This window comes from Dromiciops gliroides, chromosome 3, assembly GCF_019393635.1.
Source record: "Dromiciops gliroides isolate mDroGli1 chromosome 3, mDroGli1.pri, whole genome shotgun sequence".
Classification (NCBI taxonomy): Eukaryota; Metazoa; Chordata; class Mammalia; order Microbiotheria; family Microbiotheriidae; genus Dromiciops; species Dromiciops gliroides.
Window position 1 is genome coordinate 653,950,502 of NC_057863.1, and position 23,680 is coordinate 653,974,181.

The window sequence follows — 23,680 nt, forward strand, 5'->3', positions numbered from 1 at the left end:
GGCAATTGGGGTTAAGTGACTTGCCCAGAGTCACACAGCTAGTAAGTGTTAAGTGTCTGAGGCCGGACCTGAACTCAGGTACTCCTGACTCCAGGGCCGGTGCTCTATCCACTGCGCCACCTAGCTGCCCCAAGAAGGTTTTTTTTAATTCACATTTAATGCTTAAAAGTAAAAGTGACCATTTAGAACAAAGACAAAATCAAAGAGTTCAAAATAAGTCAATAACTCCCAGTGCATTTGACTCCCTGATTCCCAGTTCACATTTGAACAGCAATGCAGTTCTTAGTTCATGCTCTGATAGTCCCATCACTCTTGTTCAAGAATCACTGCACTGTTCAGGTTGGTTTGACTGACAATTCCATTCAACAGCCACTTCTCATGAATACTCCCATCTTGGTGTGTTAGCTTCTCATTTCTTCTTCATGTCCCCGAGGTCACAGACAAGGGGGAAGGCTTGGGAAGCCAGGCAAGGTCACCCTAGTCAGCAGGTTCAGATACTTGAGACTCTGCAAAGTGTCTCTCATGTCCTTCCTGTGAGTGGAGTCAGAGAGGCCACAGGTATAAGGAATTGGTAGTTCCTCTGAATCCTGCCCTGCTCAGACCTCTTCTGGAATCTTGTGTTTGGTTCTAGGCAGCACTGTATAAGGAAGCCAATGATATGATAAACTAGAATATCCAGAATAAGGCAACTAAGATGAAGGGCTTTCAGTGTATAGCATATGTAGAATGGTTGAAAGCCTTTGGGTATATTTAGTCTGAGGGAGAACATAATTGCTACATTCAAGTGAAAAGGGCATTAAATTTGTCCCATTTGGACCCAGAGGGCAGAACCAGGAGCAATGGACAGACATTGCAAGACAAATGTAGGCCTAATGTCTGGGGAAAAACATCCCTAACAATTAGAGCTATCCATAAATGGAGAGAGCTTCCTCAAAAGGTGTTCCCCCTACCTTGGAGGTCTTCAAGCAGAGTCTGGGTGACCACTTTTAGGATATGTTTTAGTGGGGATTTTGTACTGAATGGCTGCTGAGGTCTCTTCCAGTTCTCAAGTGCTGGTTCTGACTTGGGCCTCACCTTGGAGAGCAGATGCTCGCTGTATGTTACAACCTCTTCCATCAAGTCACAGCTGAACTACAGAAGAACAGACATGGATTGGGTTTTGGGAAAGGAGTGGAGGGGCTTCTGGGTCTGAGAACATAACATTTCTTATGGAAATGGGAGGGGAAGGAAAAGTTTGTGAAATATGAAGGCTCTCTTCAAACTTCTAGATTTCAAAATTCACAAACCTGGGGGCACATTACTGGATGGGCCTCCTACAGGGGTTATCCCTAGCTCTATCTCTATATATTGAGAAACTAAGTACCTGCTTAAGGATGATTGGATGGAGGCCACACCTGGCCAGCACTGAGTGACATGTTGGTGTACTATTGACGTCAGCAAGAGATCACTCTCAACCAATCAGCTTGAAAATTTGAAGGACCTCCCCTTTGGGGGAGGGAGAGAGGAACTAGGAAGGGAAGAGACATTCATTCTGGGGTGAGAGAGCTTCGGAGCATACCGGAGAGGGACTGCACAGCTGACACTCATTGAAACTATGGACCCCAGGTGGTGAGTTTGTGGAAGCAAGGCCAGCTCTTTGAGCTAGCTGAGCAGCAAATTTGGGGTTTGAGTCAGTCTTTGCTAGAGCCAGGGAACTTATTCGTTTTTTCTCTTCCCCTATTCCTTTCCTCATTGTCCTTGGCTTTATCAACTTCACCTGTGTTGCCAATTTTGTTCCCTTTAATAAAACCTGGTTTGTTTGTAGAAAAGAAGCTATTAATCTCCTTTCTTATTAGTCTGGGAGAAATAACTAAAAAAGGCAGTTTGGAAGGAAGGAAACTTTGGACTTAGAGGTCTCATTATTTTCTGAACCCCAATATTACAGCAAGCTGCCCAATTAAAATTTGGCCCTTACAATATCATATCTATAAAATAGCTCTATCTATCATATCTCTAGAATGCCCAGATGGCAGATAAGTTCCAATCCTCTCACACTTTAGGGTGTTTAGTGCCAGGTTCTGGCTCCATGCACATAGAATGCCCAGGCCTAAGGATTTATTCAGAAATTTAGGATTAAAGTGGTAGAGTGCTAATGGAAGTTCTCACTTCACTTGAGCATGGAGCTGGAGAGAACACTCAAAATCCCCCATTCCCAGATGGTACACCATTCAATACTGCCTCTCTACAAAGTAGTCTGTCCCCAGACCATCTTATGTTAAACTCTCATCATCCTTAATTAAGCACAATTAATGTTGTCTGAATGGAATTAAAAATCTGTGATTATTTCCCAGAAATGTATGAAAATTATCCCAGCTCCAGTTTCCCATGGATCGCCTTTCATGCATATAGTACTTTGAAAGAACTCTCCTCCCATATTCCCTTCCCCTAAAATTTTATCAATTAAGAGTCATTTGGACTGTCAGGGGGATAAACTCTACAGGCTGGCTCATCATTCCTTCAGAAAGGAAAGCAAGTTCATTACATTGATCAATAATGCTAATAGATGGAATTTACATGGTACCTTCACATATTTTCTCATTTTAGTATTATTGTCTAATATTTATTTTACAGAAGAAATTAAGTGACTTATTCATGGTCACACAGCTAGTATGTGAGGTGGGATTTGAATCCTATACAATACACTGAAAGAATGGTATTTTTGCAGTATGAGGGAATGTTGGAGAGAGTAGAATTCCATTGCAGGTCTTTGGACAATTCAGGGACATGGAATTTCTGGGCTTAGACTCCAGACATATTAAGAATGAAGTTCAATTAAATAACCACCACTGCATCTAAGAATTCTAACGGGTCCATCCCTGTAATTGGTTGTTAGGTGGAAAGGGAAGGGGAAAAGAGATAATAACAACCATAGTTTAGTTGTAAGTCAGCTTTTCTGTTCTTAGAACTTCTCACTCTATCTCCAAAGCAAGAGAGCCATCCTCATTCCCTCCACCTTGAAGGTGTTTTTCTAGATTCAAGTAATCTTTAATTCTTCCTTCTCTTATTTCATTGTTTATTTTTAAATAATTTATTACTAGCTTAAATTTAAACATTAACAAAACCAATTAAAGACTGAGTATTTACAATTCAATACATTAATTTCAACATTTAAAATATCCTTGTTATTCCATGTCCGCATTAAATTTGCCAGATCACCTCTATATATTTATATGTATATTCCCTCACCTTACTTTTATGTTGTAATCAGTATGAATTTTGTGTTTCTGGTTTGCTTCATGTTTCAAAAAATTTTTTAAATATTTTTTCAAATTTCCATGGGGGAGGGGACACAGTATATTTCCTCCAAAGGTGCAGATTGCAACTCATTCATACTATTTCATCTGGTGCTACTATTCATGTCATTCCAGAAATCTTTCTGCAGGGGAGGTCAACATTCTGAGGGGAAGGAATGTTTCTTCTAGATCTTGTGACATATGGATATTAATGTAATATTTCTCATTAATTTTAAACTTGTTGTAGTATATGTTTCCAAAGGATAGGATTCCATGAACTAAAAGTGTACAGAGGAAGTCAGTATAGGACGGATGCAAGAAGTACTCACAAATGAAATTCTGAAAACACAAAGAGAAACTGCCATTCAGGAAGAAAATAGGATATTGTCTGAAGAGACTGATGTGGCTGCACAGGAAATTTACTATACAATTTGGATCTTTAAAAGACATGTAGAGAAGATAAAAAGGAAGGTAATGGTCTGGAGTATGGTACAGAATCATAAGAATTGTGTCAGAAGAGCCAAAGTTCAAAATGAGCTGAGGCTGGTAAGTTAAACTAAGGGCAACAAAATATCTTTTATTTAGCTATATTTGGGGAAAGAAGAGGAAGAAAAAAGGCATAAGACTGCTGCCTGGGCTAGTCAGGATAACTGATGATAAACAAAACAAAGCCACTCAATTCTTATTTTGCTTCCATTTTCATTATTAGATGACCTTTAGATTGGAAATGATGAAAATGTATACTAAGGAGTTGACAAACCAGGGAATGGAGATAATCAGAGCATCTGGCAGTCCACGATCAGTTCAAGGCAACTGGCTCAAATTATTTTCAAGTACTGGAAGAACTGACATTTGTGCCTGTTAAGTCACTTGTCAATCACCTTTGAAAGATTCTGGAAAATAAGAGCTGTGCTATAGGGTGTGAGCCATTAGTGGTTTGATAGCAACTTGGTCTTCAGTAGGGGCAGGGTATTGTGCATGGCCTTACACTGTTTAACATTTTTATAAATGGCCTAAATAAAAAGGCATAGCTAACATGTTTATCAAATGTACAAATGATAAAATACAGGAAGGATAGCTAACACAATAGATGATAGGATCCACAATATCTTGACCAGTTAGGATATTGGACCAAATCTAAAAAGATGATATTTATAAGACAAGTGCCAAGTCTTGGGTTTAAAAAAAATGACTTTACAAGTACAAAATGAGGAAAGGATATTTAGAGAGCAGTTTCTCTGAAAAATATCTGGGGATTTTAGTTGACTCAATATGAGTCAACAGTGCGATACAGCAGCCAAAAAGCTAATAAAAAAGGCATTGCTTTCAAGAATAAGGAGGTAATAGTCTTGTTATGCTCTGCCACAGTTAGACCACATCTAGAATATTGTATGCAATTCTAGGTACCACAGTTTAGGAAGGACACTGATAATCTGGTGAGCAGGAGGTCATCTGGGATGTCAAAGGGCTTTAAGTTCATTCCATATAAGGATCGATTGGTGACCTGAACCTGGAGTACAGTAGTCTTAGGAGTTACATGGTATGACATTTTCAAGTGTTTATAGGACTATGGAAGAGGTATTACATATGCTCTGTTCCTTGACCCCAGAAGGTAGAAGTAGGAGCAATGGAAAGAAGTTGCAAAAAATGCAAATTTAGGCTTAATAAAAATTTTAAAATTCCTAACTACTAGAGCTATCACATAGTGGAATGAGCTATGTCAGGAAGTAAGTGGGTTTCCCCTCTTTGGAAATCTCAAAGGAAATGATAGATGACTTTTTTTAGGTTGTTGAAATAGATGACTAATGAGGCTACTGTCAACTCTAAAATTCTGTGAGTCATTATTCCATTATATTGATATGTCAGCATTCAGTCATTACTCAATTATTGGGTATTTCAGTTGTTTCCAGTTTGTTTGGTTTTTTTTGGGGGGGGGGGGAATGAAGCAACAAAAAGGTGATGAATTATTCATTACAGTCATAGGATTTGTCCCCAGTATGAATTCTCTGATGTACAGCAAGGGATGAGCTGTGGGTAAAGGCTTTTCCACATTCACTACATACATAGGGTTTTTCTCCAGTATGAATTCTTTGATGTTGGATGACACTCCCTTGCCGACTGAAGGTTTTACCACATTCTTCACACTTATAGGGTTTGTCTACAGTATGAACTATCTGGTGTTGAATAAGACCTGCAGACTGATTGAAGGCCTTACCACATTCATTACATTTATAAGGTTTTTCTCCAGTATGAATTCTCTGATGTCGAGTAAGGTACAGTCCCTGGCTAAAAGCTTTTCCACATTCAAAACATTTGTAGGGTTTATCTCCACTATGGATTCTTTGATGGAGAGAGAGGGAAGAGCTATTTTGGAAGGCTCTATTACACATATTACATTTATAGCATTTCTCTCCAGTATGGACTCTCTGATGTCGAGTAAGGTACATGCTACGACTGAAGGATTTTCCACATTCACTACACGTATAGGGTTTCTCCCCAGTATGAATTTTCCGATGTTCAGTGAGGTTTCCTGGATGACGGAAGGCTTGCCCACATTCATTACATTTATATGGTTTTTCTCCAGTATGAATTCGTTGATGCAGAGTAAGGAATGAGCTATTAATGAAGGCTTTGCCACATTCACTGCATTTATAAGGCTTCTCTCCAGTATGAATTCTGTGATGTAAAGTAAGCTGTGAACTGTTACTGAAGGCTTTGCCACATTCATTGCATTTATAGAGTTTCTCCCCAGTATGAGTCCTCTGATGTTCAGTAAGGTGTCCTCTCTGTCGAAAGCTTTTCCCACACTCATTACATGTATAGGGTTTCTCTCCATTATGAATTTTCTGATGTTCTGTAAGGTGGCCCCTCCGACTGAAAGTTTTCTCACATACATTACATTTATAGGGTTTCTCTCCAGTATGAATTCTTTTATGGAGTACAAGGCCTGTGCACTTGCTGAAGGCTTTCCCACATTCAAGACATTCATAGGGTTTTTCTCCAGTATGAATTCTATGATGTACAATAAAGGTTGAGCTGTTGCTGAAAGCCTTTCCGCATTCATTACATTTGTATGGTTTTTCTCCAGTATGAATTCTCTGATGCTGATTAAAATACATAATCTGACTAAAGGCTTTTCCACATTCACTACATTTATATGGTTTTTCTCTATTATGAATTTTCTGATGTTCGGTAAGGTGTCCTCTCTGACTAAAGGCCTTTTCACATATATCACACTTATATGGTCTCTCTCCAGTATGGATTCTCTGATGTACAATAAGAGATGAACTGTTGCTGAAAGCTTTTCCACACTCACTACATTTATAAGGTCTCTCTCCAGTATGAATTCTCTGATGTCGAGTAAGATACATAATCTGGCTAAAGGCTTTTCCACATTCATTACATTGATAGGGTCTCTCTCCAGTATGAGTTCTCTGATGTCGAGTAAGGTATAATATCTGGCTGAAGGCTTTTCCACATTCACTACACTGATAGGGCCTATCTCCAGTATGAATTTTCTGATGCCGAGCAAGGTACATAATCTGACTGAAGGCTTTTCCACATTCACTACATTTATAGGGTCTCTCCCTAGTATGGATTCTCTGATGTCTAGTAAGGTACATACTTCGGCTAAAAGTTTTCCCACATTCAAGACATTCATAAGGTTTCTCTCCAGTATGAATTCTCTGATGCAAAATAAGGGATGTGCTATTACTGAAGGATTTTTCACACTCAGTACATTTATATGGTTTCTCTCCAGCAGAAATTCTCTTATATTGAGTAAGGTGTCGCTTTTGATGGAAGGTTTTCCCAAATTCAGTATATGTATAGGATTTCTCTCCAGTAGGGACTCTGTGATAGCGAATAAGGTCTGAGTGGTAACGGAAGGTTTTACTATATTCATTATTTTTCCAAAGTTTCCTCCCTGAGGAGATTCTATTATGTTTAACTAAGTCTGAATACTGTTTGAAGCTATTTCCATATGTGTCATATTTATGGATCATTTTTTCTGTAGGACTACTCCACTGTATAACAGAGACTGACCTGTGACTAGAATTTCTCCTAAATTTGTCATATTCATGACTTCTCATCTTATTGGAATTGTTCTTGTGGGTGATTATTTGCTTTATCACTCTTCCTTGGTTGACCTGCTGCTTCTTAAACTTGACATCACATCTGAAGGTTTCTTCAAGTTTGTAGTCCCAAGAATCATCCCTTATGAGTCTTTCCTGGGATAAGTCTTCCATATAAATGTTCTCCATTAGAACTGTCTCTCTGGTTTCTGGCCAACCTGAAAGAAAACACAATGTAAATGAACTATTTAATTGAACAAGCATTTACTAAGTGCCTCCTATATGCTAGGAATCCCACTAGGCATTGGGGATACAACTTTAAAAAACAAAATAGTCCCTTAAGGTGGTTATATTCTATTTGGGGAAACCAACATGTATGCATGTATGTATTGACATACATAATATATATGAAGTAAATATAACAGAATTTGGGGGGGAGGAAGATACTAACAACCAAGGGTAATCTTAAGCTGATCTTTGACAGGAGCTAGAAATTATATGAGACAGAAGTAAATTAAGTCAGTAAGCATTTATTAAGCACTACTATGTGCCAGATACTGTGCTAAGCACTGGAGATACAATTAAAGGTTAAAAAACCCAGTTCTTACTCTCAAGGAACTCACAGTCTAATAGGGAGACCATATACAAGCAATTATATACACATAAGTTATATACAAAATAAAATGGAGATAATCAACAGAGGGACGGCACTATAATTTAAGGAATAAGGAAAGTTATAGAATATGAGATTTTAGCTGGCACTTGAAAGAAGCCAGGGAAATCAGGAAAAAGGGTGAGGGGTGACTCTCACTGCTCTCTCCTCTTTCATGCTTGTCTTACACTAAGATATGATACTTATTATTAAGGCAAACCACTTTATATGTACAAGTGATCACATCCCATCCCATCTTCTCTAGTAATTGTCTCCTTTTATCATTCCTTGTTGTTGTGTTCATTCATTTTTCAGTAAGGTCCAACTCTTTGTGGCCCCATTTGGGGTTTTCTTGGCAAAAATGCTGGAATGGTTTTCCATTTCCTTCTCCACCTCATTTTACAGATGAGGAAACTGAGGCAGAGTCTCTCATCACATATATATCACATATAGTATCACATGATAGTATTAGATTTTAAACATCACGCTAGTAATAGTATCATGGCAATGGCAACATTTACTTAACCTAATGAATCCTCACTAAGAGTGAGCTATTTTTTGAATAAGAGACAAATGACAATGGCCTGCCTCTGTCGCCCAGGCTGTCAAGTGAGAAGCCAAGGTTCTACTCTTCTTTTCAGTAAACTGAGGCCAGAGCTCACAAAATGGCCAAATGTAGAATGGCCATTTATCGAGAGTTGGTTACACATTCTTCCCTTATCTACAGTTACAGAAGTGATACCTTCTGTATCACTTTAGGTTTTTTTTGTTTGTTTGGTTGGTTTTTTTTTTTTAGTGAGGCAATTGGGGTTAAGTGACTTGCCCAGGGTCACACAGCTAGTAAGTGTTAAGTGTCTGAGGCTGGATTTGAACTCAAGTACTCCTGACTCCAGGGTCAGTGCTCTAACCACTGCGCCACCTAGCTGCCCCTCTTCTGTATCACTTTTAACTTTTTAATGATGTGATTTTTAAAATATTTGCTTCATTAGTCCACTAGGGACTGATTGTGGTATATTGTATGAAATGCTAGTCTAAATGTGTTTTTCTCCCTGACAAACTGTGATTCATTTTCCCAACAGTTCTTGTTGAATATGCAGTGCCTTCTCCAATATTCTGTGTTTGGAGGTTTGTCAAAGACTGGGCTACTGCACCTGCTCTCCTTCTAAATCTGGCTTATCTAGCTTACAAATTTGACATTTCCTGAGGAGAATGGAGATGGATACTCTGTGAAAAAATGAGGAATAATATAGGAAATCCACAGACTCAATGAAACAATTGATAAGTAAAGTGTTTTCTATGTGCCAAGTCCTGTGCTAAACTCTGGGGATAAAAAGGTAAAAATAGCCCTTGCCTTCAAGGAGCTTACATTCTAATGGGAAAAGATAACATATAAATAGTTAGGTACATATGAGATTCAAGCAGAACAGATGGAAGGAAACCCTAAAAGGGTATATACTATCAACTGGAGGGTTTGGGAAAGGGAGGTTTAAACTGAATCTTGAAGGCAGCCAAGGAGTCCAAGAGGCAAAGCATTCCAAGCATAGGAGATGCTAAGTTTAAATTCTTCCTCAGACACTAATTAACTGTAGTAACCTGGGTATTTTATCCTACAGGTAACTGGATATCACTGAAGGCTTCTGAGTAGGGAAGTGACATAGTAAGACTGTATTTTATTAAGATTATTATAGCAACTTATAGAGGAGTATGGATATAAAAGACAGAAGAGACAGGAAGCCAAAAGTCCCATTAGGAAGCTACTGCTATGATCTGGGGGAGGAAGGGTTAACAAGGGCTTGAGCTAGGGCAGTGTCTATGTGAGTGGAAAGGGGAATGTGTGCTAGGTATATTGTGGAGACAAAATGGAAAAGACTTGGAAATGTGCTGGCTATGGGGGAGTGAGAGTAAAGTATAAAGAGATAACCCTCAGATTAGGAACCTGATTAGAAGGATGGTAGTGCCCTTACAAAAACTGGAAAGTCTGAAAAAGAAGTGGACTTAATGGAGACATGCTGTGCTTGAGGTGCCTACAAGACACTCAGGTGGAGATGTCTAGTAGGGAAGTAATGATGAAAGAGTGGAGTTTAGGAGAGATCAGGGCTAGAAAGATTTAGGAGCAATTTACATAGAGGAAGTGATATACTGGAGGTGGGGTGGGGGACATGGTGGTGGTAGTGTGGTCATGAAGTCATCTACAAAAGAAGAAGACAATATAGTTAGCACAGACCTGGCACACACACCATATGATGATGATCCAGGAAAGAAGGAGAGGCAGTCATCAGATGGGTAGGAAGAGAACCAGGAAAGAGCAATATTACAAAATCTGAGAGAAGAAGGCACAGAGAAGGAAGGGGTGGTCCAAGTGTCACGCTGCAGAGAAGTAAAGAAGAACGAAGGCTGACTGAGGAATTAAGAGACTGTTGGTGGGGCAGCTAGGTGGCACAGTGGATAGAACAGCGGCCCTGGAGTCAGGAGGATCTGAGTTCAAATCCAGCCTCAGACACTTACCACTTACTAGTTATGTGACCCTAGGCAAGTCACTTAGCCCCAAGTGCCTCACCAAAAAAAAAAAGAGAGAGACTGTTGGTAGCCTCAGAGAGAAGAGTTTCAGTTAAGTGAATGAATCTGGTGTCAACAAAAGATCTGATGAAGTCGATAAAGAAAGATCTGGTGGCTAACTAAAGATCTCTCATCAATAAAACAGAACAAAACAATTTGATAATGGCCAAAAATTTGAATAAAAGAAAGGAATCAATAGTAAATAAAATCAGGGGGCAGCTAGGTGGCGCAGTGGATAAAGCACCGGCCCTGGATTCAGGAGTACCTGAGTTCAAATCTGGCCTCAGACACTTTGTGTGACCCTGGGCAAGTCACTTAACCCCCATTGCCCCGCAAAAAAACCAAAAACAAACAAACAAAAAAATAGTAAATAAAATCTAAAGCCAGAAGGCCAGTCTTTCTAAGTGGCAGAAATGTAGAAAAAGAGGCAGGATAACTAAACTGGAAAAAGCCATTAAAACTCTGCACAGAACTAAATGACAAGATACCAACAATCACCCATCAATTGGTGAGTGGCTGAACAAGTTGTGGTATATGATTGTGATGGGACACTATTGTGCTATAAGAAATGACCAACAGGATGATTTCAGAAAGGCCTGGAAAGACTTATATGAGCTGATGCAAAGTGAAATGAGCAGAACCAGGAGAACATTGTGCACAATAAAAGCAATATTATAATGATGTTCAATTGTGAAAAACTTAGCTACTCCGATAAACAAAATGATCCAAGACAAAGAACTCACAATGAAAATGCTACCTTTCTCTAGAGAGAGAACTGTGTGCAAACTGGAGCAAACTTTTTTCACTTTCTTTATGTTTCTTGCTTTTTATTATTTTTTGCAACATGGCTAACATGGAAATGTTTTGTATGACTTCACATGTATAATGGGTATCATACTACTTGCCTTTTCAATGGGGAAGGGAGGGGCATATGGGAGGAAGAAAATTTGGGACCCCAATTTTTTTTAAATGAATGTAACAAATCATTTTTTAAAAAAGAAATTAGCTAAAAAATTGTTTAAAGTAATAAATGTTTTTATTTATAGTTTTGAGTTCCAATTTTTATCTCTCCTTCCCTCTCTCCCTTCTCTCCTCCCTGAGGTAGTAAGCAATCAGATATGGCTTATACATTTACGATTATATAAAACATTACAATATCAGTCATTTTGTACAAGAAAAATTTAATAAAAGAAAATGAAAGAAAGTGAAATAGCATGTTTCAGTCTGTGTTCCATCCATATCAGTTCTTTCTTTGGAGGTGGATAGTATGTTTATCAATAGTCCTTTGGGACTGTCTCAGATCATTGTATTGTTGAGAATAGTTAAGTCACTTGGTTCTTCATCAAACAATATTGCTGACACTGTGTACAACTCACTTCACTACACATCAGTTCATATAAGTCTTTCCGGGCCTTTCTGAAATCATCCTGCTTGTCATTTCTTAGAGCACAATAGTGTCCCATCACCATCAAATACCACAACTTGTTTAGCCATTCCCCAATGGATGGGTATTCTTTTGATTGCCAATTCTTAGCCACCACAAAAAGAGCTGCTAGAAATATTTCTGTACAAATAGGTCTTTTTCTTCTTTTGAGGATGTCTTTGGGATATAAACCTAGTAGTGGTATTGCTGGATCAAAGGGTATGCACAGGGTATAGCCCTTTGGGCACAATTCCAAATTGCTTTCCAGAATGGTTGGATCTTTTCACAACTCTACCAACAGTGGATTTAGTATCCCAGTGTTCCCACATCCCTTCCAACATCCAATATTTGGGGGTTTAGGAAAAATCATGCTTATGGGGATAAAAAAGAGGGCTGGGGACAGAATCATCTAAGAATTCATGGTTTAAAGTGTTTGCCTGTCTCTGCAGGCATGGGGGCTTTGAAGAATGCCAATCACTTCAAAGGCATTTCCTCCCAAAGGAGCAAATGAGATCTTACTTGTAATGACTTCCTTGTGTCTTGTTTTATTCACTCACCTGGACAGGGGCCTCTTGAGATTTCTCTTTCCAGTATCCATGGTGCTTCCCCTCGCTCCAACCTGCAGATGACTTCTGGTTTGAAAACTTGAAGCCCTGTTCATTGAGAGAGAAATTGGAAAAAGTGGTAGGGATGGAAAGTCATCTTATAATTCAATCACAGAGCCTGCCTCTTCTGGGAAAAGGGGATGATCCAAAGGGCCGAGGGCAGTAACAGGATTTCTGAAGAATGGGCTGTATTGAGTTTCCAAGACATCGTGCTAGATGGGTCATGGAGAAGATTTGGGTTCACAGAATTCATTTACTTCTCTCTTCCTTTTAAGGAAGATGGGGACCATTCACATCTTCAGTCATCTGAACTAAGACTGAGTAAAGAAAACGACATGGAGGGAGGAGAGAGGGGAAGGCAGAGCTCTGCAAATAGGAGCTGCCGATTTCTAGAAGTACAAGGCAAAGAGGGAGTAGACAGGGATCAAGAATCTTCAAGGCCCTGTCAAATCGGATGCCCCCAAAGCCTTTGGGAAGCACAGATACCAGAGCATCTTTATCCTTGGAGAAAGCCTTCCTACCTAGGGAGACCAGGTTCCTGTAGTTCTCCAGCATTACATCTCTGTATAAGTTCTTCTGGGCAAGATCCAGCTGTCCCCACTCCCCCTGGGTGAAGTCCACAGAGACATCTTTGAAGGTCACTGACTCCTGAAACATCAAATACACATCTCTTATACACAGCATCCTCACACACAAAGTAGGAAGAGGTAAAGATGGGAGCATATAAATGGCTGGTGCTCACCTATTCAGGTTGTGAGGATTCCCAGCCAAATAAAAGGGGAAATCAATCAGTCCTAATCATTTAGTTAGTACCTACTCTAGGCCAAGCGCTAGGCCATGTGAGAGGCATACAAGAACAATGAAACAGTCCCTTCCCTCCAGGAATTTACATCCTACTAGGGAAGGGCACAGTAGATAGCCTGTGCAAAGGCATGAAGGTGGGAAATTGAGTGTCTTGGAAGAGGAACAGCAAACAGGCCAGCTTGGCTGGTTTGTAGAGAACATGAGGGAAAATGGTGGGAAATCAGACTGCAAAGATAGTTTGGAGACAGACTGTAAAGGTTTCTCCTCCCTATATTTCCTCTTTGCAGGACTTTAAATACCAACAAAAACTTATGCTTCTTGAGTAAGGGAGTGACACAGACCAAAGCTTTAGAAATCTCAATTCAGAACAATCAATGCTCAATTAAGTTAAAATGATGATACTACCTAATTTGCTGATTTTGTGCCAGGCTGACCAGACTACAAAGAGTTATTGACAAAATGATGACAAAATTCATCTGGAGGAACAAAAGGAAATTATAAAGAATAAATGATATAATAAAGCAGTAATAAGTAAGATCATTTGGTACCGGGTAGAAAATAGCTAACAATGGAAGAAATCAGATAAGCAAAATGCAGAATGTATCCAACATAGCAGTCCAGTATTAATGAAGCCTATGTTACAAGAAGTCCTCTAGGTGAACTGCCAAATCTTGGCATTTCTGCCTTTACAACATCTCACATACATCCCCTCCTCTACACTTAGACAGCCACAACTCTACCTCAGGCCCTCCACAGAAATGGGCAAATTTGGAAGAGGAGTGGATCTAAGGGGAAAGGAAATTAATTTTCTTTAGAACATGGTGAGATTCAGTTGCCTATGGGACATCTAGCTCAAGTTGTCCAACAGGCAACTGATAATGTGGGACTAAAGCTCAGGAGATAGTTCAGGGCTGGATATGTAGATATGGGAGTCATTTGCACAGAGATGATAAACTCATTGGAATTGGTAAGTTCAGTGGGAGGCAGCTAGATGGTATAGTGAGGTGGATACAGAGCCAGTCCAGAGTCAGGAAGATCTAAGTTCAACACCTACCTCAGACACATACTAGCTGTGTGACCCCGGGCAAGTCACTTAATTTCTCTCTGCCTCAGTTTCCTACATGGTAAGATGGGGATAATTATAACATCTACCTCCCAAGGTGGATGAAAGGATCAAATAAGATAATATTTGTAAAGTGCATAACACAGTGCCTAGCAGGTACTTAATAAATGCCTGTTTTCTTCCTTCTCCCTAAGAAATAAGAGAGAGAAGATAACCCAGGGCAGAGGTTTGGGGATATACTCACAGTTGGTGAGTAGGGTAAAGGTGGCTTAGCTTTGTGTTACAGAAGTGGGTCCACACCGCAGGAATGCAATCTCTCTATTCTTCCCCAAACAATTCTCTATTCTACTCACCACGGTGCTTGTTCTCTCAAGCCTCCCCCTCCCTTTCTCTGCTGAAGGCCTTGACTCATACTTCAACAATGAACAGAATCCATTTGCAGAGAGCAGTCCTTTAGATTCTTCTGTCATCGTCCCCCACTATCTCTTCTTTTACTCCAATCTCTGATGAAGAGGTGGCCCTTCTCCTTGCCCAGGCCAACCCTTTTTTAAGCACCCTTGATGCCCTACCCTCCTACCTTTTCCAACAGATTGTGTCCACGATTATTCCCTTTGCTCTAATCTTCAACCTCCCCCTATCTCTTGGCTCTTTCCCTGCTACCTAGAAACATGCCCACATCTCCTCCATTCTTTTATTAAATTAAATTTTATCTTTAAAAAATTAACTTTCTCTTCTTCCTACCTCCTCCCAACATTGGGGGAAAAGAAAAACAAAACTTATAACATATGCACACAGACCATGTCCAGAAAAAAAATCTATGTCTCATGATGTAATCCAAGTCCATCTTCTGTCAGAAAGTGGGTCATTGTGGGTCTTCGGGAATCATGGTAGATCAACACCTTGATCAGAGTTAAATCTTTCAAAACTCTTCATCTTTACAATGCTATTACTGCCTAAATTGTTCTCCTCCTGGTTCTACCCATTTCACTTGGCATCATTTATCCAAGCCTTCCTCAGCTTCTCTGAAGCCATCTCTTTTATGATTTCTTACATTAGAGTGATATTATATGAATATACCATAATTTACTAATTCATTCCCTAATTAATGGACACTCCTTTCATTTCCATTCTTTGCCACCACAAAAGAACAATTATAAATATTTTTGTACATAGTAGGCCTTCATCTCTCACTTAGGCTATTCCAACAGCTTTCTAACTGGACCTGTTGCAAGTTAAGTTTAACAAAAAGGTAAACTGAGGTACATTTCTCCAAGCAAGATAAAATTTTGTGATCAGAGCTGGTAACCTGAGAATAAGATGGGTCAAAGGCATGCTTTGATCTATGCCAAAGACCCAGAATTGAAGACCCAACTCACTTTATAAGCATAGAACAAAGAACAGTACAGGGTGGGTGACATCATGGAGTCGAGGACAGCATGACTGATTCCACAGCTGAGGTATGGGAACATGACTTGCTGGACATTTGGTAATAATGGGCTAGCAACAATCCCCTCCTTCCCCTGTGACTAAGAAGTATTCATTGTCCGAGTCTCCTTGCAGGGTCTGGAGATACCAACCAGGCTTTGTGGGGAGCAAACCAGACATCTTTGAAGGACGGCTTGCTTGGTGGGGTAGAGATATTAGCTCCAACTCTCTTATGGCAAGCTTTCAGAACCAGATTTCATTAAAGGTCCTCATTTTAGAGATGAGGAGACTAATGGATAAGGAGGTTAATGGATTTGTCCAGGGCCAAACAGCCAGGAAGGTAACACTGGGGGAAGGGATTAAGCAGAGGAAAAGCCCTCCGGGTCAAGAATAATGGTATAATGCAATAGGTCAGTCAAAGCGTGAGGAGCCTTGGCTCTACTGTTGGCAACCTGGGTCAATCACTTCATTGCTTTGGCTTTTGATTTCTTGTGTCAACTGAGAGGAGGGCTGCACCTGATCATTGTTAAAAGTCCCTTTCAGCTCTACCAGGTCTTCGAAGGGAGAAGAGATAAGGCGAAGGGGCTTTAGTTGGTCAGAAAATATCTAGGACAAGGGACAGAAATGAGTCCACATGGTCACACAGCTAATAAGTGTCAAGTGTCTGAGGCCGGATTTGAACTCAGGTCCTCCTGAATCCAGGGCCGGTGCTTTTTCCACTTCACCACCTAGCTGCCCCAAGAGATTCCTTTTTAGGAAAGAGACAAAACACCAACTCACCTGGGATGTGGCTGTCAGGAAACCAGAGGTCATTTCCTCCCCTTCAATGCTCCGTTCTTAAGGAAGGGCAGTCTTAAGAAGGGAGATCTGGAGCAAAAGAAAGCCGTTATAAGAGAGATCAGTGCTGCCTCAGAGCTCCTAATGTCGCCCAAATCCAGCTGGGTGTGATCCCTGTAGTGCCCTAGAAACTGAGAGGGCAAAGGGAGTCTGGAAACACCGCACCCTTTCCTGGGACAAGCGAAAAAATGCTACAGACATGAAAACCTAAGGTTGGATTCTACTTCTGTGCTCGAAGCAGGTTCCAAAGAAGAGAGTCAGGACATACGGGTTGAATTTGGTCCCACGTACTTGGCGATCAAACTAAATCTCTCTATGCCTCAGTTATCTTCTCATTTCATGATGTAAAACATTTCCATTCCCTTTCCTGTCTCACAGGATGAGATCAAATTTCTGAGTTCTCCGAAGACTGCTGTTGGACAGGGAGGTGCTATCTCCGGGGCGATGATGCTCCATCGTGGGGAGGATATAAATCTGATTCACCCAAAGGTTACCTTCTGAGAATGAGGCTGTGTGTTGGAAGCACTTTCCAGTCTTTGAAGTGCTATCTACATCTCAGTCAGTATTAGAACCATTACAAAAAAGGCTCATCTCTTACTAGGTTGTTAACCCCAATCTCATTCATCAGACCTTACATGATGCTGTGTGAGCTCCCAGAAAGGGAGCTCATATACTCAGGGTTCTTCTTGGGCACACTTAGACACATGTACCCAGGGCTTCTTTTCTTACAGACACACACAGGCTGGTCCCAGTCCCCATCACAGCCACAGAACCAGGATGTCATTCTCTGCAACCCCTCTCAAGTGGGCACTGGCACGGACATATTCTACTCCGCAAGCATTTTGTAATAATGAGCACTCATGATGGGCAAGGATGCAAGGATGTAAAAAGACACCCAGGGTTCCTCCCTCACAAGCTGTTAGGGAAACAGATATGTACACAGAAAAGCAGGAGACTAGGTAGCATAGGAGAGGGCCAGAGAGAGGTCATTTTTTGTTGGTGGGGATGAGAAGGCCTCCTGGGAGGCAGTGACACCTGGAATGGGCCTTGAAGGCAGCTCTCATTGTTACCAAGTTTTTCCTCCCATGAAACCTAAACTGGACAGTGAGGTGGTGCAGTAAATGGGACACTGGGCCTGGGTTCGGGATGACAGGAGTTCAAATCTGGCCTCAGACACTTACTAGTTGTATGATCCTGGGCCAGTTGCTTAACCTGTTTGCCTCAGTTTCCTCAACTGTAAATGGGGATAATAAAGCACCTATCTCTGAGGATGCTGCTGTGAGGATCAGACGAGATAATATCTGTAAATGCGCAGCACGGGGCCTGACACGTAGTATACATTCTGGAAGTGCTTGTTCCCTTCCCAGTCCCTTCTGGTTCCCATCTGGACTCATGCAAAACCCTGAGCCCCACTGTGACACCATGAAATGAGGGGTGGACCTGGACTCCAAGGGCTGGGCTGGAATCCCAGCGTGGCAGCGTCTCCTCACTTCCCTGCCTCTTGCTTCTTCCTCTAGGAAACGAGAGCCTGGACAAGGGGAGGTCTTTCCCAGCTCAATCTCTGACCTCCCCGCCCCACGCTAGCAGCCCTGTGGGGCCTCCGGCCCCTCTCACACACCTGCTCCTTCGTGTCAAGCCAAGAAGCATTTGTTAAGTCCCAACTCTGTGCCAGGCTCTGAGCTGAGCTCCGGGGATACAAAGAAGGGCAAACCCCATACAGTCCCTGCTCCCAAGGAGCTCCCGGTCTAATAGGGGAGATGACCTCCAAACAACTGTGTTCAAACAAGACTGATAAAGGGCAGCTAGGTGGCACTGCAGTGGATAGAGCACCGGCCCTGGAGTCAGGAGGACCTGAGTTCAAATCCGGCCTCAGACACTTAACACTTACTAGCTGGTGACCCTGGGCAAGTCACTTAACCCCAATTGCCTCACTAAAAAAACAAAACAAAAAACAACAAAACAAAACAAACAAGACTGATACAGGAGAAAGACTCAGGGAGGCTTCTTGTAGAAGGTGGCATCTTAGCTGGGATTGGAAGGAAGCCAGGGAACCCTGGAGGGAGATGAGGAGGAAGGAACTGCAAGGAAGGCAGCATCACTTCACGGCAGTGACCGTGGGGCGCAGGAAGGTATCGGAAGACTGCAAACCCTGTGTCTTCTCTTATCTACCCACTTGGCGATCATCGGTTAAAAGTAGAAGGGCCTTGGGAACCGTCAAATTCAATCCCTAGTTTTACAGATGGGGAAACTGAGGCACAGAGAGGTCAGCTCATCTGCCCATAGAGCTAGTGTCTGAGACCAGATCTGACTCCAGGTCTTCCAGTGCCCCATCCATGCAAAGGCCCCTTCCTCTCCACTCCCCTTTCTCTACTTCTGGCCAGGCTCAGTACCAGAAAACTGCAGAGCATCCTCTCCCTTCCCCACCATGAGCCCCTTCCCCATACTTCTGGCCCCACGGAATCCCCTTCTCCCACACTGGCCTTGCAGGGCCCTCTCTTCCCCTCAACGTGACACTCATCCCATGGAGTTCTCCCCCTCATCCTTCCACATCCTTACAGTCTTTCACTAGACCAATTATGCAGTTCCTCCCTCCGGAACCCAACCCCAATGCCCTTTAGAACTACCTTCCACCTTCAGGGACACATCCTTTGCTCATCTCTGGTTCTACAAAGCCCCTTCCTCTTTCCCTTGTCCCATATACTCTTTTTTTGTTTGTTTTTTGGGTTTTTTGGCAGGGCAATGAAGATTAAGTGACTTGCCCAGGGTCACACAGCTAGTAAGTGTCAAGTGTCTGAAACCGGATTTGAACTCAGGTCCTCCTGAATCCAGGGCCAGTGCTCTATCCACTGCACCACCTAGCTGCCCCCCTGCTCATCATTTCTTATAGCACAATAACATTTCATCACAATTCTTATACTACAGCTTTGTTCCACCATTCCCCCCAAATGACAGGCTTTTCCTCAGGTTCCAATTCTTTGTCACCACAAAAAGAGATGCTATAAATATTTTTGTACAGATAGGTCCTTTTCTTTTATCTCTTTGAGATATAGGCCTAGTAGTGGCATTGCTGGGTTAAAGAGTATGCAGTTTTATAGCCCTTTGGGCTCAGTTCCAAATGGTCAAACACATCCTTATCAAATGTCCAGTCCTGCAGAACCAGCGCCATCATTACCTCCCACATCCAATCAGGTGCTGAGTCCTATCTGGTCTACTGCACTGATTAAGTCCCTCATCAGCTCTCCCTCAGCCCACTGTAACAGCGTTCTTCCCTCTCTGGTACAACCTTCACACAGCTGACAAAATGATCTTTCAATGCACAGCTCCGACTGGGTCACTCCCCTGCTCCTAAAACCTTCATGAGTGTCCTACTGCCTCTAGGCTGAAGTACAAACTCCTTAGCAAGGCATTAAGATCCACCCCATAGCTGTCCCTCACCTTTCCAATCTTACTTCACACCATTTCCCCCCTTCAAATACTCTCTGTTCTGGCCAAACTGGGCTATTAGCTTTGACCCAATCTTTAGCAGCGTGGTGTAACGGCTCAAATTCTGACTCCACCACTTTTACCAGCTGTCTGACCTCAGGTAAGCCCACCTCTCCCAGCTCCTGATTCCTAAGGTAGAAAGTGAGAGAGCTGAACTGGATCACCTCTGAATGCCCTGGCAGTGCCAATCAACGACCCTCTCCCTCCCGCCTCCCTTCATTCACCAGCTTCTCATCTCTGCCTGCAGTGCATTCCACCAAGGGAAGAGGTACAACAAGAGGACAGCCAAGGAGAGAGCCTTGGGGATGCTCACACTCAGAGACCAAGGAAGAAGGCAGAGGCCAAGCTATCAGGGGTTCCTCCCAGATGGTGAGGTCCTCCAGGTTCCTCCTGGTTTGGGATGAAGGCAGGGACTATTTTAGTTTTGCCTTTGTATGCCTAGTCCCTAGAGTAGTGTTTGGCACAGACTAAGTGTTCAGTGACTGCTTGTGGATGGATTGATAGTTGTAGCAAGACCCCGAATACTAAAGTCTCCTAAATGAGATCTACAAGCACTCAAAAAGGTTTGGCCCAACCCTCCACACTGGAAAAACCAAAAGGATGAAAAAGGCCTGTTGTGTAGGCTTTGATAGGCATTCAAATGAACATAAATCATTATCTGTGTCTTGGGCACATTTTATAAATGGACAGTGAGTACAGTCCCCACATTGGACGGGAAGAAGGGCATCAGCTAGATTGCCTTTGGGGTCTTTTAAAGACCCCAAACTTCTCCCTTTGCTTTGGATTTGAAGTCAAATGGCCCAAGTTCAAATGTTGTTCTTCCATTTAATAACTGTAACACTGAGCAAGTCCCTTAACCTATCTGGGGTTTAGTTATCTTATTTGGAAAATGAGGAGACTGGATGAGATGAGACCTTCTGGCTCTATGAAAGAACCAGCATGGCTTCATTAACAATAGGCCATGGACAACAACAATATAAAGAAAAGAATCTCAAAGAAGAAAGGAAGAATGGAAGGAAGGAAGAAAGGTAGAAGAAGGAAGGAAGGGTGGATGGAAAACAAAAACCCCAAAAAACCAAAAAACTGAATGCTATGTAACTATAATGGCCAAACATGGTCTCAGAGAAGAGTTGAGAAAATATACCTCCTTCAGTGGGGGGAGGGGAGGAGCATTGTTTATACTGTCAGATGTGGTCAAAGGGGCTGGCTAGCTTTTGTTGAACTGTCTTTTTAAAAATCTTTATAATAAGAAATAGGGGTCAGTAGGAGAAGCCCAGTGACCAGGATTAAGAAAGTTATACTCTGGGGCACCTAGGTGGCACAGCGGATAAAGCACCAGACATGGATTCAGGAGGACCTGAGTTCAAATCTGACCCTGGACCCTTGACACTTACTAGCTGTGTGACCCTGGGCAAGTCACTTAACCCTCATTGCCCTGCAAAACAAAAACAAACAACAAAAAAAGTTATACTCTCACTATACTCTGCTCTGATCAGAGCACACCAAATCACTGTATCAATTTCTTTTGTTTTGTTTTTTGTTGCGGTTTTTTTGGTTTTGTTTTCTGTTGTTTTTTGGGGCTGTATCAATTTCTCAGTTACATTTTACAAAGAATATTGATAGACCTGAAGAGTTTCTAGAAAAAGGCAAACAGCATAGGGAACAGCCTTAAATTCCTGCCATATGACAAATGGGGGAGAGAGGTAAGGGGGGGGCGGAGAAAAGCATGCAGGAAGTAAATAACAGTTATCATCAAATATTATGTCGTCATGTGCACATGGGATTAAATTTGTTCCTTTGCCTCAGGAAGAAGACCAGGAATAATGGATAGAATGAGAGAGAGAGAGATTGAGACTGAAGTTTGATGTAAGGAAAAACTAACAATTAGAACCATCCAAAATTGGGGTGGATTGCCTCAGGTGGTGGTAGATGCCCACTCTCATTCACTCACTGTCTTCAAACAAAGGCCGTTGGTTGGACATATTTTAAAGAGTTGTTGATTTATTCTTTGGGGAGCAGGAGAGGTTTCAACTATGTGGCCTCTGAGGCCTTCCAACTTTGAGATGTTCTTGTTCATGTTGACATGAGGGGTCCCTTCCAACTCTGTAATTCCTGAAGACACATCAGACGTCGTCTGGACAGGGCACAGTATACCAGGGTGGAACACAGAGGGAATATCCCCTCCCTAAGTCTGTCTGCACATCAGGCTTACCTCAGTGTAGATCACAACTGCCTTGGCTTTCTTGGTCACCATATGGCACTGTGGACTTGTAACAAAGCCCATTCAAACAGCACGAAGTCAAAGGCATGCCAGGGATCCCTGGGGTATTCTAGAAGATCTTTCCAAATGACATTCAACCATTAATCAGACCAGACACTTAAACTTAACCAGTTTGGAACTGACACAACTGTACAATCATTTAACTCATACCTCTCCATCTATTCTACAAGAATAACATGGAAATCTGCAAAAAGCGTTGCAAAAATCTAGGTTAAAAACGCCAATGGTATTCTTTATTCTTTACAAAAGCCAAAGGTTTAGGACAGTGACTTCACAATATTCGCCAGTTCTTTTAGGTAGGGCTGATGACTTGAACTTTGTCTCAGTCAACACGCATTTATTAAGCACTTACTGGATGCAAAGAACAGTTAAAAATATGGGCCCCTGCCCTCAAGCGGCTCACGTTCCATTGAGGGAGACGTGAACAAATTCTGTAGTACGAAAAGCCAGCATTTATACTGTGCTTTAAGGTTTACAAAGCACTTTACAAACTTTGTTTTAATTAATTCCAGCACCAATTCTGGGAAGCAGGCGCATCATCACCCCCTTTTTAGTTTAGGAAGCAGAAGCATTAAGAGAAGTTAGTGCCTTGCCCAAGATCACACAACTAGTAAATGTCTGAGGCTGGATCTGAACTCGGGTCTTCCTTTCTCCATGTCCACTGCTCTATGCACTGCGGCCACGGGACTGCCCACAAGCTACAGGGTGGATGGACTTAGGTACAGGGGAAGGCACGATCCGAGGGGGTCCCGCTTTCTCACCATCTCCCTACGTACGGGGTTTTTTGGTTCTGTCCGCGTTCAAAGACCATCCTCCAGGGGTCAGGAGTGCGGGGTCCCTGCTCTCAACCCAGGCCTGATGCTATTTTTAGAGGACCCCTGGATTCATCCTCAGGTTCCATCTTCTGCACAGTTCCCTCCCCCACCCACCCATTTCTGGTCTGGCAGAGGCCCTCCCCCCACTCTGTCCCCCAGCCCGGGTCCTGCAGAGCCCCTCCCCCAATTCCCTTCCTCTACCTCTAGCCTAGCAGAGCCCCTCCCCTTGCTCCCTCCCCCATCTGAGATCCCGCAGAGCCCCTCCCCCCACGCCCCTTACACACACTCACACGTCTCACTAGGGAGGGGAGCTGTGGTCACACTCACCGTCCCCTCGGAGCCGCCCAGCTACAAAACCCCGGAAGGCCTGCCTGGGTATCGAATGCGCCTG

General features: G+C 42.3%; 1 protein-coding gene across 3 annotated transcripts; it reads right to left on the reverse strand.

Annotated features, from left to right (window-relative positions):
* Positions 1-2,724: 2,724 nt before the first annotated feature.
* Positions 2,725-23,680, reverse strand: LOC122751825 (zinc finger protein 420-like). Of its 3 annotated transcripts, XM_043998989.1 has the most exons (6): positions 23,617-23,680; positions 22,406-22,532; positions 16,654-16,740; positions 13,103-13,229; positions 12,534-12,629; positions 2,725-7,563 (listed from the first exon to the last, which is right to left on the reverse strand). In XM_043998989.1, exons 3-6 carry the CDS (start codon positions 16,684-16,686, stop codon positions 5,237-5,239), a joined length of 2,583 nt encoding a protein of 860 aa, XP_043854924.1. In that variant the 5' UTR covers positions 16,687-16,740; positions 22,406-22,532; positions 23,617-23,680; the 3' UTR covers positions 2,725-5,236. The 3 variants fall into 3 exon arrangements, with proteins under 3 accessions (XP_043854924.1, XP_043854925.1, XP_043854926.1); XM_043998990.1 differs by lacking the exon at positions 22,406-22,532 and having other exon boundaries at positions 23,617-23,661; XM_043998991.1 differs by lacking the exon at positions 22,406-22,532 and having other exon boundaries at positions 23,580-23,634.

Coding starts and splice junctions, on each gene's coding strand:
- LOC122751825 (XM_043998989.1), bottom strand. CDS start 16,686: ATGACCTCTGGTTTCCTGACAGCCACATCCCAG. Junction 13,230..16,653: donor TCCTGACAGCCACATCCCAG/GTGAGTTGGTGT, acceptor TTGATGTTTCAG/GAGTCAGTGACCTTCAAAGA. Junction 12,630..13,102: donor CAGGAACCTGGTCTCCCTAG/GTAGGAAGGCTT, acceptor CTCAATGAACAG/GGCTTCAAGTTTTCAAACCA.